Raw genomic sequence first — 16,432 nt, 5'->3', positions numbered from 1 at the left:
AACCCCTATTGTTCTCTAGCTAGCAAATGACATGAAAAATATGGAAATAGATCGCTCTCTTGGCAAACACCAAGTTCCATTTTCACACACTTGATATTAGAACTACCACATTTTTTTTTTGTTGAATATTAGAACTACCACATGATTCACAAAATCAAAGATATGGTATTGTCATGACTCGAGGCAAATCTCTTGTGCTTTGGTTGGCATCACCTCCTAATATAGAAACCAGTAAGATAATTGGTCTTTTCAATAATAGTAATGGGCAACTTTATTAGTTATGGACCCCATCAGATAGATGGGAGGACAAATAAGTAGACAACCATTATTAAAAATGAAATTGATGAAGAACTAATGAGCCTCCTATATATTTATAGTTTTTTTAATTCCTCAACGATAATTGAGTTTACCCCCTCAATAATTGTTAACCCTTGACCTTATTATTTGTGACGAAGAACTATAATCATGTTTGGCATAAGGGAGTTAGAATCACATATTAAATAATCTACGGACAAAAAAGTCTCTAAAAATGATATTCTTGATAAATCACTTACTAAAATACGATATTACGATTGTTGAAATCACATTACGATATTTTATTCTTGGTAGTCACATCACATATTGTCTTAGTGCTTTTAATAAAAATCGTAAGTATAGGGGTGTAAACTCAACTACCAATTATTGAGGGTGATATTGAGGAAATAAAGTCAAAAAATCTAATGGCTATGGAGTCTGATGTTAACAACTCATTGATTTATATTATCACATCATGGTGGATTATCTGGTTAAATCTCAACTCAAGCACATCCATCCTCAACCATTGCCTACCTCTTCAATTTCAGCTAACAAAAATTGGATTCCCCCTCCTCCTACTTCAATCAAGTGCAATTTTGATGTCTCCTACACTAACATCACAGAGGAAGCTGCTGTTGGTTTAGTTTTTCATGACTCTCATTCTCATTGCGTTGCAGGAAAGTCATCCCTTATTCGTTGCAGATCAGTAGATGAAGGTGAAGCTTTGACAGCTTTTCAAGCTATATGTTTGGCCAAGGAACTAAATTTTGTAAACATCAGAAGGCGACTCAAAAAACATCATCAAGGCGATCAATGGAATACTTCAGCAGCTCACTGGACTAGCAGGAGCAAGATCTCCTTAATCAGATCACTTAGATCTTCTTTTGGAAATTTTTCTTGTTTATATGTTAATAGGTATGCTAATAGCAAAGCGGATAAGCTTGCTAAACAAACTAGGATCTCTAAACAGTCTCAAGGATGGCTTTCTCCAATGCCTTCTTGTTGATGAACTGCTATGTATCTTTTGTCTGCTTTAATGGAACCGTTCACTTATAAAAAAAAAAAAAAATCCAATTTGCTGACGTGGCATCTCGCGTCAACAAATTGGACTACTTGACAGACTATTTATAAAAAAAAGAACAAAATTAAGTCTAGGTCCTTATAAATGTGAAGTAATTGAAGCCACATCCCTTTTCTAATTGTCAATCTTAGCCGTCCAGGTGATTTTATGGCCATGATTAATTCTTCTTTCTTTTGCTACCCAAAGTTTTGAGAGACCCGTCTTGCCCTAATTTCTGAGCAGCCGAGTAGCTCAACTTCTTCTCCAATTTTCACGGCTGATTTTGCCATCCTCCAAATCGTGAAGACAAGGTTTAGTGGGTTTTTTTCAAGACCGTTCCGCTCGAGATTTCCTCTTTTCTTTCCTAGTTGATTTGAATTTAATAAGTAAATTATAATCTTCTTCTTCGATTTTGTTTTTTTCTTAATGTTTGTGGGTATATGTTGTTGTCATTTTCTTTCATTGTGAGCCAAATCAATCTTCCCTTTTGGTGGTGGTGGTAGTGGTGATAGTTAGGTTAGATATTAATTCATGATTCTCAGCAGAAATATTACAGTTGCTTCTTCCGTTTAAAATCGAAAACTGAATGGAACCAGGAAAAAGAACCACCAAAAGAAACTCTAATTATGTTTTCTGGTACGCTTATAATTGTTAAATTTTCTATCTTTTAAATCGAATTATGTTTTTCTCACTTTTTAGGTTTTTTTGTCTAACTGTTTCCTATATTATGACTTCTTCATCTTCACCACCGTGTCCTTCATCCTCTACAGGAGGTCAGATTGTACTTCATCTCATATTGTAATCTATTGGCCTTAACAAGTAACTATATAGAGAAATATTGATACAAATTGAAACACTAATAGTCTTAGTGAATATTTACTAAATTCTTACTATATTTCTCTTACAATGTGACTTCATATTTTATAAATGTGTTGTATACAGAACTGCATCTGTATAGTGATGACACTGATGTTTGTGAAATAATGTCAGAGGGGGAACAAGAAAAAGATGTTACGTGGGACAAATGATGATCAAAATGTAAAAGTGCCAACAAGTGGGATGGAATTCACTAGTGTTGAAGAATTTTATGAATGTTGTATTCAATATGCTAGAAAAGTTAGATTCCCGGGGTGAAAGAAATCTACCAAAAGAATCAAAAGAATTTTGAGATATGCAGTAATAGTATGTAGAAGAGGTGGTAAAAATAAATCTCAAAGACAAAATCTAGCTCGACCACAACCTACTATTAAAAAAGGATGTAAAGTTAAAATTTCTTCCAAGTTAGAAGATAATGGAAAATGGTCCATTACTGTTGTTCATCTTAATCATAATCACGATCCTAGCCCTGGAAAAGCCCATTATTATAGATGTAATAGGTCGATAAACTCACATATCAAAAGACAACTTGAGATCTCGGACTTAGCAGGAATTAGAGTGAATCAAAGTTATAGTCAACATGTGGTTGCAGCAGGTGAACATGAGAATATGACATTCCTAGAAAAAGATGCAAGGAATTATATAGAAAAAATGAGGAGGTTACGTCTTGGTGAAGGAGATAGTGCAGCAATCCAACAATACTTTCTCAATATGCAAAGACAAAACAATGAGTTTGTATTTAATATAGATTTAGATGAGGATGGTTGTTTACGTAATGTCTTTTGGGCAAACAGAAGGAGTAGAGAGGCGTACAAAGAATTTGGAGATGTTGTGACCTTCGATACCACTTATCTTACAAATAAATACGGATTTTCTTTTGCTCCATTTGTTGGTGTTAACCATCATGGACATTCTATTCTACTTCGATCTGGTTTATTATCTTATGAAGACAAAGAATCCTTTATTTGGTTGTTTAAGACATGGCTTTCTTGTATGGATGGTCGTGCTTCGATCGACATTATTACCGACCAAGATAAAAGCTATGAAAAGTGCTATTGATGATGTCTATCCAACTACAAGACATCGATTGTGTATTTGACATATAATGAAGAAGATTCCTTCAAAATTTGGTAGCCATAAACCGTTTGAATTCACTCTATAAGCTTTGATCTTCATGATGTTATATACGATACATTTAGTCCGGAAGAGTTTGAGAGTGCGTGGAGAAGTATGATAGAGAAATATGGTTTAAAAGATAATAACTGGTTGAATGATCTTTATGGTGAAAAATAACGATGGGTCCCTGCATATGTGTTTAGATACTTCTGGGCAGGAATGTCTAGTAATCAACGTACTGAAAGTATGAATACTTTCTTTGACGGAAATGTGAATTATAAAACCACATTAAAGCTTTTTGTTGAGCAGTACAATGTTGCTTTAAAGGACAAGATTGAAAAAACAGTCTAGAGCGGATGTTTTGTCATATTCATTTGAGCTTGAATGTGTGACTCCTTTAACATTGAAAAACAAATGAAAAGTTTATACACGCTTGATAAATTTAAGGAATTTCAAAACGAAATGTTTGAAAAATCGACATGTTCCTTGGAACACGTTAGAGAATCTGGTGATGTTTTTTAATATGTCGTTGTAGAGTGGAAGAACATTCGTGGAAAAAAAAAAAACAGAAAATACACTTTTAATGTTTCATATCATCCAAATACATGTGAGATAAACTGCGAATGTACTTTATTTGAGTTTGGAATATTTGTCGACATGCACTTGTGGTATTATGCAGAAACGAAGTAGAAGTTATTCCTGATAAATACATTTTAAGGAGATGGATAAAGGATGTGAGAAGGTGTCACGCCAAGATTAATGTGAACTACGGAATCTGGGATACTACACCTCAGCAACAACGTTTTGACAGTTTGTGTGATGAGTTAATAGAAATGGTCGATATTGCATCGGTTGATGAAAAAATACTTCCCATTTACGACAATGGATAAACGAATATAAGTTGAATAAAAAATGTTATGAAGCATCTGCAAGTAAAGTTAAAGGCCCCGGGTCTAGGGGGATCGAGTTATATTGTTGACTGTGAAGCTAATGTACGGGATGACATCCGTGATCCTGTGTATTCTAAATCAAAAGGGCATCCTCGAGAAAAAAGATTACAGAAGAAGACTTACAAGTCTAGGAAGAAGGTATAATTACTTACATTTCTAGAATCTTATGTTATATTCATTATTTGGTAACTTGTAACTCTATATGTTTGTAGTGTACCGGCTCTTCGATGCCTACATGTGATCCCATCCCGACATCAGATCCCATACCCGCATGTGATCAAGTTCAGACATTTTACCAAATGCCTACTCAAGAGAGTGTTATGAATTTTGATTGTAACTCCACACGAAATGATCAAATGGTAATGTCTATTTGTTATCTATTTATTTCTTAGTTCACAACGATGATTAAATCTCATAATAATTTTGTTTGTTGTTATATGTGTAGTCTAACATGGAGTTATTAATGAGAGTTTATCGTCCTGAATACGATTATTATATTCCAATCCGAACAATTGGTGATGTTAGTACATCAAATTTTGAGTTGAGGGACGAGTAAGGGTTGCTTAAAGTTGTATTAAGTTGAACTTCTCTATAGATTCTAGTTTTAAAACATCAGAGTATTAGTCGTTCGTCCAATTCAGTTTCTCAGTTTAAAAATATTCAGATGGAGATGCTTGATTCGATTTATTACTTAATTCAATTAGTAATTGATTCGATTTATTACTTGATTCAATTTATATCTGGTTCAACTTACTTTTGTAGTTTCACTTAACAATTAGATAACATTCATACTTAGTTAATGAGTTAGTTCAATGAACATTTGTTTTTTATTGGAATGATGAGTAACTTTACACGAAATATGTGTAATATACAGATGAAGTCTTATAAAGCATTACCCTTAGTTGGTTTATAAAGCATTACCCTAAGTTGGGTTTCTCAAAACAAATAAGAACCAAAAGAAGAAAAGGAATGCAAAATCTGGTAGCAGCTTTTCAATTTCTACAGGGACCAAAAGTTACTTCTATCGGAAATAGGGACCTAAGCAAAAGAATAAAAGAGAGACAAAATCTGGTCGCAGCTTTTGAATTTCTGTAGAGACCAAAAGTCACTTCTGTCAAAAGAAGGGGCCTAAGCGAAATAATATAGGGACTTAACTCCATTTTTTTTATGCCAACTTGTCTGATTTGCTGATGTGTCATGCCACGTCAGCAAATCAGACACAATTTGGACTCCATTCGGGTCAAATAGACTTTTTGTATTATATATGGAGCCACATTTGCCAATAATTAAGAATTGTTCGTATCATTATAAGAATTTTTTTAAATTCAAAATTTTAGAATCAGTACAATTAGTGAAGAGATTTAATGAAATATGACATCACACGAGATATTTAATGTTGAGATTGTATTTGTGTAATTGTCTTACACAACATTTAGTGTTACTAAGACTAGAAATGCACAATAAATACTCTAAACTACCACAAAAGTTACATATTCATTTTCATGTAGTATTTTTTATGAGAAAAGAATTAGGTTATTTTTCAAATGACTCCTTGGTTTATCAAAAATATTAAGATGATTCTTTTTCTTGTATTGACTGTTAACTTTTTCGGAGACTTACAAGAAACGTCCTCCTTTTAATTCCCACATACTCATCTCTCTCTCTCTCTCTCTCTCATCATCTATTTACCTTCCCTCAATTTTCTCTCTAAAACTCGTTCATCTTAGTCTTCTGATACTTTATCACTTCCATTACTTGAAGTATGTATTCAAGTTTAAATTTCAAGCATAAGCTCATCATAAAGTTGTTGATGATCCACCAATTGTATATATTGATCAGTTTTTATGTAAACGACAAGATTCTCGTAAAATTTCATTAGATTTGGATTTGGAAATGGAAGAAAGGTCGAGCTACGAATTTTGTTAATGAAAAACCAAAGGATAGTCATCCTAAAGTTGCTTCCCAAGAATCTTCTTAACTGAATGAGCCAAGGAAAAATATCATAATCATCATGATCATCATAATTATGATGACCATCGTAATCATCATGATCATCAAGAACCCAAAATCAAACTCGTGACGACGAAGTTGTAAGTTGTACTTCGAATTCATGTTTGAAAAGGAATTCAAACTTGTTAAAGACTAAAGTACTAAATCTAAGTTAATGGATCAACCATTAGAGAAATTAGATAAAAAAAAAAACAGGAGTACAAAAATCAAGACAATTCAGATCTGGGTATTTAGAAAGACTGAATGATAAGAAGACCCATTTGCAGAAGCAGATCTATGAAAAGAATATAAGAAAGCTCAGTATAATACCTTAACTGATCTTCAATCGACCAGTCTTATTTTAATTCTAAAGAAAGAGAGTTTTAGAGAGAGAGTTGAGAAAGAATTAAAATGAGGGTATTCCTGAAAAGTCTTAAAAAAAGTTAACGGTCGACGGAAAAGTAAAAAAATAAGGTCATCTAGATATTTTCGATAAACTAAGAGGCTAGGTGAGAAGCTGGTCATAAATTAGGGGGTCATTTAAAAATAACCCAAAGGAAATATGCATTTCATTAGTCTACTAGCAACATAAACAAAATTTGACGGGCGTATTTCATTGCTTCTTGGCTCTTCTTAGGGCAACACAACAATTAATTTTAGGGTTATTTCCCAAATGGCTCCCAACTTTGTGACCAGCTTCCTGCCTGACTCCTAGATTAGCAAAAATACCCATATGGCCCCCTTTTTCAGTTATCTTTAACTTTCAGTTACTCTCTCTCCTCCATCTCTTGGTCTCTCTGTGCCACATCATCTGATACGCCACCTCATCATCTTCTCCGGTGAAGGTCGCCGGCCGACCAATTTTCCGGTCGACGACCTTCAAACATAAAAAAAAAACTTTTTTTTTCTCTCTCCTCTCTCTCTAATTTTTTTTTTAAATCTGCCCTCTCTCTCTCTCTAAAAACTCCGGCGAAGGGAAAGGCCTTCGCCGGAGGTGGGTCTGTTCAACGAACAGACCTTCTCCACGAACAGATCTGTTCGTGAAGGTCTGTTCACAAACAGATTTGTTCGTGAAGAGACTTTGTTCACGAACCGATCTGTTTGTGACCCTTTGCCGGAGTTTTTAGAGAGAGAGAGAGGACAAATTTTTTTTAAAAAAATTTAGAGAGAAAGAATTTTTTTTTTTATTGTTTGAAGGTGCCGGCCGGAAAATTGGCCGGTCAGCAACCTTCATCGGAGAAGATGATGAGGTGGCGTAACAGATGATGTGGCAGAGAGAGAAAAAGAGATGGAGGAGAGAGAGTGACGGAAAGTTAAAGATAACTGAAAAAGCGCATATGGGTATTTTTGCTAATCTAGGGGGCCAGGCAGGAAGCTGGTCACAAAGTTGGGGGCCATTTGGAAAATAACCCTTAATTTTACGTATCAAATAAAATGTAAACTAACAATTAAGCTTACTGTATATCACAAAGTAAATTTTATATATGGCTCTCTATTATACCACTAGGAGAAAAAGATAAATACTATTTGGCCTGAAAAAGGGTGTCGGTCACAAGTCGAAAGTTGATGTGGCTGGCTCCTAGTGGTAAGTACATTTCTCTCCACATGCCCCTGAGAAATGGGTGTGGTCAGCCCCCATTTTCCGGCCAAATAACACTTCCCGTAAACCTCGATCGATGCTAGACAAGTACGATAGTTGATTTCAGCTTTTCGCACTAGAGATCAACTCAGAAAGAAACAGGCCAAAGAAAAAGAAAACATCATAACAATTATTGAAAACAGTGAAGAAAGTAAACAGGATTGAACTTTCTTATTGGTAGAATCGATCAATCAATGAATTATACAATGAGTTCAATAAATAAAGATTCTAGAGAGAGAGATAAAGTTAGTTATAGTGAGAAAAAATGAGTTGGCATATCTTAACAAACTTCTCAACTAACTATAACAATTTATGATCATAAACTAACTCTCTTTAGGGGGTAAACTAATATCCTTAACATCCCCTCGCACGTTTAACATGGGTGAAGCAATGTTAAACTTGCATCGAAGAAGAGAAAATCTAGTGGAAGATAAAGGCTTGGTGAGTATATATGCCAACTGATCCTGGGTAGAAATGTGTCTGACTTGAAGTTTCTTCTTCTTCACCAGATCTCTGAAAAAATGATAGGCTATTTCCACATGCTTCATTCTACTATGAAAGATGCGATTAGCAGTTAAGTAAGTTGCCCCCATATTATCACACCAAAGAACAGGACATTGACCGTCATTGATGTCTAATTGCTCAAATGAGGATTGAATCCAAATAAGTTCAGCTATGGCATCAGCAATTGCTTTGTATTCTGCCTCAGTACTGGATCTAGCTACTGTGTTTTGTTTCTTAAAACACCAACCAACAAGATTAGTACCCATAAAAATCAGTAATCCCCCAGTAGATTTTTGATCATCAAGACAACCTGTCCAATCAGCATCAGAAAAGGCTTGAAGAGAAGGATGTTGCTGATTAGAACCCAGTAAGAGATAGAGAACACCTGGTTATATGAAATGGACAATCTATTGTGTGTTTGAGATATCTCGAAATTCTTTTAACTGCACACCAATGATCTGTAGTAGGTTGTTGAAGAAATTGACACACTTTGTTGACAGAGAATGCTATATTTGGTCTTGTTATAATAACATATTGAAGTGCTCCAACTGTACTTCTATAGAGTTGAGTGTCAGCAGTATTAAGTGGTTCACCAACATCTCTTTTAAGTTCCAAGGTGGATGCCGTTGGAGTCGAAACCTTTTTAATTAGCTTCATCCATGTTGGTCTTAAGAAGCAAATTTTTAATATATTTCTTTTGAGAGAGCTAATCCAGTGGAGATTGGACTAACTTCTAATCCCGAAAAGAAACTCAAGGAACCAAGGTCTGTTACGACAGACTCATGAGCAAATTAGCAATAGTAGCTTGAATCAAGTTTGAATTGTCCCCTGTAATGATAATATCATCCACATATATAAGAATGGCCAGCGTTTTGGGGAAAGCTAAATAGTTTCCGGGGTGTGAAGACTTGGTCAAAAATTGGTCAATTTTGTTTGACAATTTTATTTAGGAGGAAAGCAAAATAGCTTCTCCACCTCAGCTCTCTCTCTCTCCACCTCACTTCTCTCTCCACCTCATCTTCTCTCTCTCTTCTCCGATAGGTCGCCGGCCGGAAAAAATTTCCGGTCGGCGACCATGAAAAAAGAAAAAAAAAAAATTTTCACTCACTCTCTCTCTCTCTAGAAACTCCGGCGAAGGGAATTCGCCGGAGTTTCTAGAGAGAGAGAGTGAGTGAAATTTTTTTTTTTTTTTATGGTCGCCGGACGGAAATTTTTTCCGGCCGGCGACCTATCGGAGAAGAGAGAGAGAAGATGAGGTGGAGAGAGAAGATGAGGTGGAGAGAGAAGATGAGGTGGAGAGAGAAGATGAGGTGGAGAGAGAAGATGAGGTGGAGAGAGAAGATGAGGTGGAGGGAGGTGAGGGGAGGTGGAGGGAGGTGAGGGGGAGAGTTTTTTATTTTGAACCATATTCCCCATAAAATATGTTTCCCCGGAAACTTTTCAAAATTTTGCATATTCCCTTTAAAATTTCAAACCCCGGAAACTATTTAGCTTTCCCCAAAGCGCTGGCCATAAGAATATAGACCACAGAAGTTGAAGATAGCTTGAAGAAAGTGAGGTGTCAGTCTTTGAGACTGTTGATTAAGTAGATACTGAGTTACTGACTTAACCTTTCAACCCAGGCTCTAGGTGCTTGCTTTAGGCCATAGAGAGATCTTCGAAGTTTACACACATGATTAAGTTTGTCTAAATCTACAAACTTTGGAGGTTGACTCATATAAACTTCTTCTTTGAGGAATCCATTTAAAAATGCATTCTTAATATCAAGCTGCCTAATAGACCAGCATCTAGAGACAGGCAAAGAGAGAATTATTTGAATAAAGACATATTTGATAACTGGGCTCATTCAATGCCTTCGACTTGGTTGAAACCTCTAGCAACGAATCTTGCTTTGTATCTAGAAATACTACCATCTGCATGTTTCTTTATTCTAAATACCCATTTGCAGCCAACAGTATTCGTCTGAGAAGTAGGAGTAAGAACCCATATGTCATTATGAATTGAAGCATTTCTCTCTTTTGACATAGCACTTCTCCACTTGGGATCCTTTGAGGCTTGAGCAAAAGTAGTGGGAGTATAATCAGCAGAACATAAGTCTTGAACTGTTGTAGAATAGACCTTAGGTTTTCTACTGTCATCCCTTGTTCTAGTAACCATGGGGTGAAGATAAGAAGATGTGGAAGTATCGGAAGATGATGGAGGAGCAAGAGGGAATGAAAGATGAGTAGAAACTTTTGAAGAAGACAAGGAGAAAGATGAATAGGAAAAAGAAGATTCATCAAAGATCACATTTGTAGATATCATAATCTGATTTGTAATAGGATTAAAGCACTTGTATCCTTTATGTTTAGAACTATAGCCTAAAAATATGTGGGCAGAAGATCTGTACTGCAACTTATGTTGATTGAATGGTCTGAGGCAAGGAAAACAGTTGCACCCGAAAACCTTAAGAAACTCATAGTTGGGCTTAACATGAAAAAAAAAAACCTCTAAAGGAGAGATCCCCTTAAGAACAGGAGTAGGCAAAATCCCAAAAAGCTAAAAGTAAGTTAGCATGAGCTAGACCAGTATCAACTATGTGCCTATGTTTTCTTTCAATCATTCCATTTTGAGCATGTTCATGTGGACAAGTAATTCCATGACCAATGTCCTTAGCTTCCGGGTATTTGGATACATTTCTAAACTCCCCTCCCAAATCAGATTGCATACACTTGATTATTGAACACTCATCTGATCCATTCTCTACTACGTGTTGTGTATTTCAGGAAAATATGACTCTAACTCAGTAGTAGAGAATGGATCAGATGAGTGTTCAATAAAAGGATAAGTATCTGAATCAATGGGATAGTAAGATCAATATCCATCAGATTGAATGGGAAAAGAAATAGGTTCAGATTGATGCATAAAGGGGTCTTCGAACTCAGTATCGTATGAATGATGATCTTGAGAAGATGGTGATTATGGTGTAAAAGCCTGATTATTCTTGTTGTGACAGTAGAAAGCACCATGACCAGACTTTCAACAAATTTGACAAATAATAGGAGAATGAGTATTAGAGGAAGAAGAGAAAGATTTACCTCTTGAATAGGATCTTCCATGATATCTAGGATCAGACCTACCTCTGCCTCGATAATAAGTCGTAGGACCTCTATAATAACCTCTATTTCATGAAGGAGAGGCAGTTTGAGTCAAATGAATAGATGAAAATTTTCTTGTTGTAATCGATTCTCTTCAATAAGAAGCAGACCAAGTAATTCATTAACAGTAGCATATTGTGTTTTGAGAGGAAAAACAACCCTAAAAGAGCCAAAATCAGAAGATAAACCTCTAAGAATAATATCACACAAGTCATCATCATCAATGATTTTTTAAGCTTGCTTTAATTGTAAAAAAGTCATCATCATCAATCATTTTTGAAGCTTGCTTTAATTGTAAAGCAATGGATTTTGCTTTATTGAAATATACCTGAATCGAATCTGATCCTTTCGTGAGATTTTGAAGATCATTTTTCAGATTAGAGATTCTTGTTTTTTAATGAGATGAGTAAGATCTTTCCAATTCTATCCTTACTTCATGAGTAGTATTCAAATCAAGAACTTGACTATGTGTTTCTTCTGTCAAAGAAGCCAGAAGCCAGCTTAGGACCATTTGAACTTGTTTTTGCCATAAGAAGAAGTCAGGATTAGGTATAGGTTGATCAGAATGAAGTGATCTAATGAATTTGGTTGGACATGGAATAGTGCCATCAACAAAACCAAGAACATCATACGAGCGAAGAAGATGAAGAAATTGTGATTTCCATAACAAATTATTTGAAACATATTCATTTATGGATGGTGTAGGAAGATTAATGTGCGAGAAATTTGAGGGAGAAGAAGGGAAGAGCTAGTCATAGAGAGAAGATGGTTGAGAAATTTATTTAGGTTTTCGATGAAATAAAAGGAAAACCTTACAGATCGAACTGAATTTGAAGAACACGGAGAAAATTACTGAAATAAAAGAAGATGAAATCGAAAAATTGATCTATTTAACACTTCGATTGAATGAACACTTTGCGGAAGTTGAAACAGCTGAAGAAAAATTGAAGAAAAGAGAAAATTGATTGAATTCATGGCTCTGGTACCATATTGGAAAGAGAGAAGAAAGTAAATAGAATTGAACTTAATGATAGAATCCATCAATCAATGAATTATACAATGAGTTCAATATAAATAGAGATTCTAGAGAGAGAGATGAAGTTCAATATTAATACAATGAGTTCAATGAGTTCAATATCCTTAACAACAATTGAGTATTGTATGAAACAACATGGTCGGTCTCTAACCGGATAGCTACCATGTATGTAAAGAGCCCCCCAACATCTACCAGAGCCCAAGTCTGTCTTTGATACAGAGACTTTAAAACAGAAGGAACGGAACTACGGAAACAGTAGTTTCGGTTTTGTATATCAATTTAGATCAGAGATTTGTGCAATGAGAGGTCCTGTGACTGTCTGAAATCTCCTGAGCGAGGCATGTGCCTTGCGTACGCCGTAAGGGAAGCAAGTTCGGGTATTAAGCCTATCAACATAAATTGAAAATAAAAATCAATCCGGTAAGCTAAGAAAGATGGCGCATTTTAAAGTAATGCCAAGGCAACAGAGATAGCACAGATAGAACCATCCTTTTTCCTACAAAATCCCCATTCTAATGAGAGAAGAAAAATAAGATATAAGGAGTAGGACGGGTAGATCTGGAACCCATGGATGGACATATACCCTTGACGGAAGATAAGCAAGCGAGGCAACAAGCGCCGCCCGAAGCAAACACGGGTCTTAGTCGAGTGAAAGCTAGGGTGGTAAGACATCAGAAAGGGCGCTAGTGTTTGGTAATAAGTTCTTTTTTGTGTAATAAATATATCTTGTGAGTAAAACCCCTAGTGCTCGCCTTAGGAGCAGGGTTCTACCTGGGTTTCGTAAATTACAAAATCCGTCCTCCTTGAGGTGTTCAGAGTTTTGGACTGTGTTGCTTCACAAATCACACATCACAGACAAGTTATAGAAAAGAATTGTAAAATAACTATAGATGTTCTGTTTCAATTATTTATCATGTTGGAGAGCAGCAATCACATAACAATCAACCCAGTGCTTTCCTGATCAAGCAATAATTTAAAGAATCAAACTTAACAAGAAAAGATATTCACAAGTACCTGAGACAAAATAGTGTATCACCAAAATCCTTAGGCAAATTCGGGTTCCGTTAACTGCTCAATACTCATTTGCCTCAGAATTCTAACCATATGCTCATCAGATGCACGAGTTCGAACCAGTCTATTTAGTATGTTCTGAAACGAAGGGATATCTAATGCTTGTGATATTCTATCACGAAGTAATGGGTCCTCTGAGAAATTTATTAGAGCTTCAGCTGCATTATCCTTAAGCTCCTCTGATTCATCTTGCAACAAGTTAATAAGAAGTGGAATCACCCCAGTATTAGCCAAAGCTTCTCGATCCATATTGTCATAACTTAATTGAGCAACTGTTCCAGAAACCTTCTCTCTAACATCCCTATTACCGTTCCTTAAAAGCTCGACTAGAATTGGAATTGCCCCAGAGCTTCGAACAACCGAAACAGAGTGTTTATAACTCGAGAGATCCCATAAAACGTCCGCAGCTGCAGCTTTTGCTTCATCGTTATCACTTTGAAGAATTCTTACCATGTGTGCAGCTATATTTACAGCATTAACTTCTGAAACAGCTAATATACAAAATACATCCTCGGCTATTTCTTTACCCATGGTGTCTGGTCCTTCGAGAAGTTCAGCATATAAAGCAATGGCACCAACTTCTGCCACTGGTCTTAAATAATTGATATGGGATGCAATTATACCAAGAGCATTACCAGCAACCAACTTTGTAGCTGTATCTCCTTCACGTAACAACTCGGCAAGAACGGGTATAATTTGTAACTCTACAAGAATACGTCTAACCCTTCTTGTCACCCCAAGTAACCCAATTGCTTGAGCAGCTCTAGCTCTAGAAACCATGTTGCCAATCTTAGCCGATTCAACGAGAAAGGGAAGACCCCCGAGACTAATAATAACCCGTCTTACCTCTCTCAACAACGACAATGAACTTAAAATCTCCAACAAATATCGCCTTGTATTATCTCCATAAGAACCAAACAGATTAATAACAATTTCTAACCCACCATTTCTAGCCACAACTACACGATTTGGGTTACTACAAGCAACACTTCTCCATAGAAATTTTATCAAAACTTTACCAAAACTACATCCAGAGTCCTCCAATAACCTCAAGATTAAAGGGATTGCATCAGACTGACTAATGGCTAGAGCTAAATCACCATCGTCTCGAAGAGCGAGACGACTCAAACAGTAAGCAGCAGCTTCTTGAATTGATGGATTTGAACTGTTTGAAGTTAAGGGTTTTCCAAGAAGCTCAACGAGGATCGGAACTGCACGTATTAATACATTTACCGGTACATTAATCGAAATCCGGCTGAGCTTAATTGTGGCTTTTATCTGTGAACTCTCAGTCTCACAAGCAACTACTTCTTCATAGAGATGAAGTGCTTGCTCCCAATCTGTACTCATCTCCATATGACTTCCCTCTTCCCTAACCATTAAACTCATCTAAATTCTAGCAACTACAATATATCAAAATTCCACTATATTGAAGTACATCAAGAATCAGTTTTTACATCATAATTTGCAAGAATTTTTAGGGTTTCTGTGTACATCATCCAAAAGGGTAGCACCTCATTGAGAATTTCAGTACTTTGAATTAATATATTTGATGAATTCAATCTCTTAAAACAAAAAGACTACTACTTGATTTCTGTTCAGAGAAATCTCCAAATGAAAAAAAGGGGAAAAGTTTATTACCAGATACTCCGAGTAGTAACTCCAATAGTATCGTACTTGAACCTCAAGATCAGGTTAGTAATTAGGGTTCCTAAATAAAATACCACAGCAGCTACAGATTAGGAATTGACAGACAGAAATACAAGAGTATGAGAAAGAAATGGTTCTTAAGAGAGAGCGAGATTGAAAATGTAACAGGCGTCCAACCTCGTTTTCCAACCATTACCTACTGGGAAGTTTTAATAGCGCTCCATATGAGCTTCAAAGGCGCCTATTTCAAGGCAAATTTGAAAAAAGATTCCAATATTGTGAGATGAAGAGTGTCTTTAACACTTACACGAGCTCGTCAACACTTGGTTGCCCAACTAGTTGATGGTGTGTCTTTAACACTTACACGAGCTCGTTTGTACATGTGTTCCGTGAGACCAACCAAGCAGCGGACTTTCTATCGAAGATGAAACCAAATACGGACATACTAGAAATGTTACCACCAGAAATGCCGGAGGATCTCAAGAAGATATTGAGAGAAGACAAACGAGGCGTGATTAGAGTTCGATATAATTAGCTACTAGTTAGTTTTTTTTGTAGTTATTTAATTGTCCTTCATTCTTTATTTTAAAGTTATTCTATTGTAAGTGTCGGGCACTTTAACCCGTTGACAAATTCAAATAAAAAAAACTTACACGAGCTCGTCAACACTTGGTTGCCCAACTATTCCCAACTAGTTGATAGTGTGTCTTTAACACTTACACTCGTCAACATTTGGTTGCCCAACTAGTTCCAACTAGTTGATAGTGTCTTTAACACTTAAACGAGCTCGTCAACACTTGGTTGCCCAACTAGTCCCGTTTAGTTGATAGTGTGTCTTTAACACTTACACGAGCTCGTCAACACTTGGTTGCCCAACTAGTCCCAACTAGTTGATAGTGTTGACATATACACCAAAATCCTTGAAGTTTCAGATTTATTCTTAGAGGAGGTGGAATTCATGTCTTGTAACGACTAATGTAGATCGTAATCAAGAAGCCTTTAAAACTTCCAATTCCCTAAATAAAAACGTTTTTATAGACAAAACAAAGCTACTTGGATTCTTGTCATCATGAAAAATATTAAAATGACACACACTAAGTGTGGATCTTT

General features: G+C 36.0%; 2 protein-coding genes across 3 annotated transcripts; one reads left to right on the top strand and one right to left on the bottom strand.

The window, feature by feature from the left end:
• Positions 1 to 1,550: 1,550 nt before the first annotated feature.
• LOC147555999 (uncharacterized) lies at positions 1,551 to 5,014 on the top strand. 2 transcript variants are annotated; one of them, XM_086664560.1, is made up of 4 exons: positions 1,551 to 1,694; positions 2,313 to 4,434; positions 4,509 to 4,655; positions 4,742 to 5,014. In XM_086664560.1, the coding sequence occupies exons 2-4, from the start codon at positions 4,264 to 4,266 to the stop codon at positions 4,850 to 4,852; spliced, it is 429 nt and encodes a 142-aa protein (XP_086520686.1). In that variant the 5' UTR covers positions 1,551 to 1,694; positions 2,313 to 4,263; the 3' UTR covers positions 4,853 to 5,014. The 2 variants fall into 2 exon arrangements, with proteins under 2 accessions (XP_086520686.1, XP_086520685.1); XM_086664559.1 differs by lacking the exon at positions 1,551 to 1,694 and having other exon boundaries at positions 2,253 to 4,434.
• A 7,560-nt stretch (positions 5,015 to 12,574) lies between these two features.
• On the bottom strand, positions 12,575 to 16,328 carry LOC147555998 (ARM repeat superfamily protein). The gene is made up of 3 exons (XM_086663726.1): positions 16,068 to 16,328; positions 13,616 to 15,657; positions 12,575 to 12,987 (listed from the first exon to the last, which is right to left on the bottom strand). The coding sequence occupies exon 2, from the start codon at positions 15,059 to 15,061 to the stop codon at positions 13,646 to 13,648; it is 1,416 nt and encodes a 471-aa protein (XP_086519852.1). The 5' UTR covers positions 15,062 to 15,657; positions 16,068 to 16,328; the 3' UTR covers positions 12,575 to 12,987; positions 13,616 to 13,645.
• Between the last annotated feature and the right edge of the window lie 104 nt (positions 16,329 to 16,432).

Source organism: Eschscholzia californica, unplaced genomic scaffold (assembly GCF_041429995.1).
Source record: "Eschscholzia californica isolate CP2 unplaced genomic scaffold, dmEscCali1.0.p SCAF_2, whole genome shotgun sequence".
NCBI classification, from domain to species: domain Eukaryota; kingdom Viridiplantae; phylum Streptophyta; class Magnoliopsida; order Ranunculales; family Papaveraceae; genus Eschscholzia; species Eschscholzia californica.
Note: the sequence above shows the minus strand (reverse complement) of the source record. Positions and strands in the feature narration are given on the sequence as shown.

Bases quoted from the DNA above. Each gene is read 5' to 3' on its own strand.
- LOC147555999 (XM_086664560.1), top strand. From the start codon at position 4,264: ATGAAGCATCTGCAAGTAAAGTTAAAGGCCCCGGGTCTAGGGGGATCG. The intron at 4,435-4,508 runs GTATAATTACTT...ATATGTTTGTAG, and splicing joins CTTACAAGTCTAGGAAGAAG to TGTACCGGCTCTTCGATGCC. The intron at 4,656-4,741 runs GTAATGTCTATT...TTATATGTGTAG, and splicing joins CCACACGAAATGATCAAATG to TCTAACATGGAGTTATTAAT.
- LOC147555998 (XM_086663726.1), bottom strand. From the start codon at position 15,061: ATGAGTTTAATGGTTAGGGAAGAGGGAAGTCATATGGAGATGAGTACA.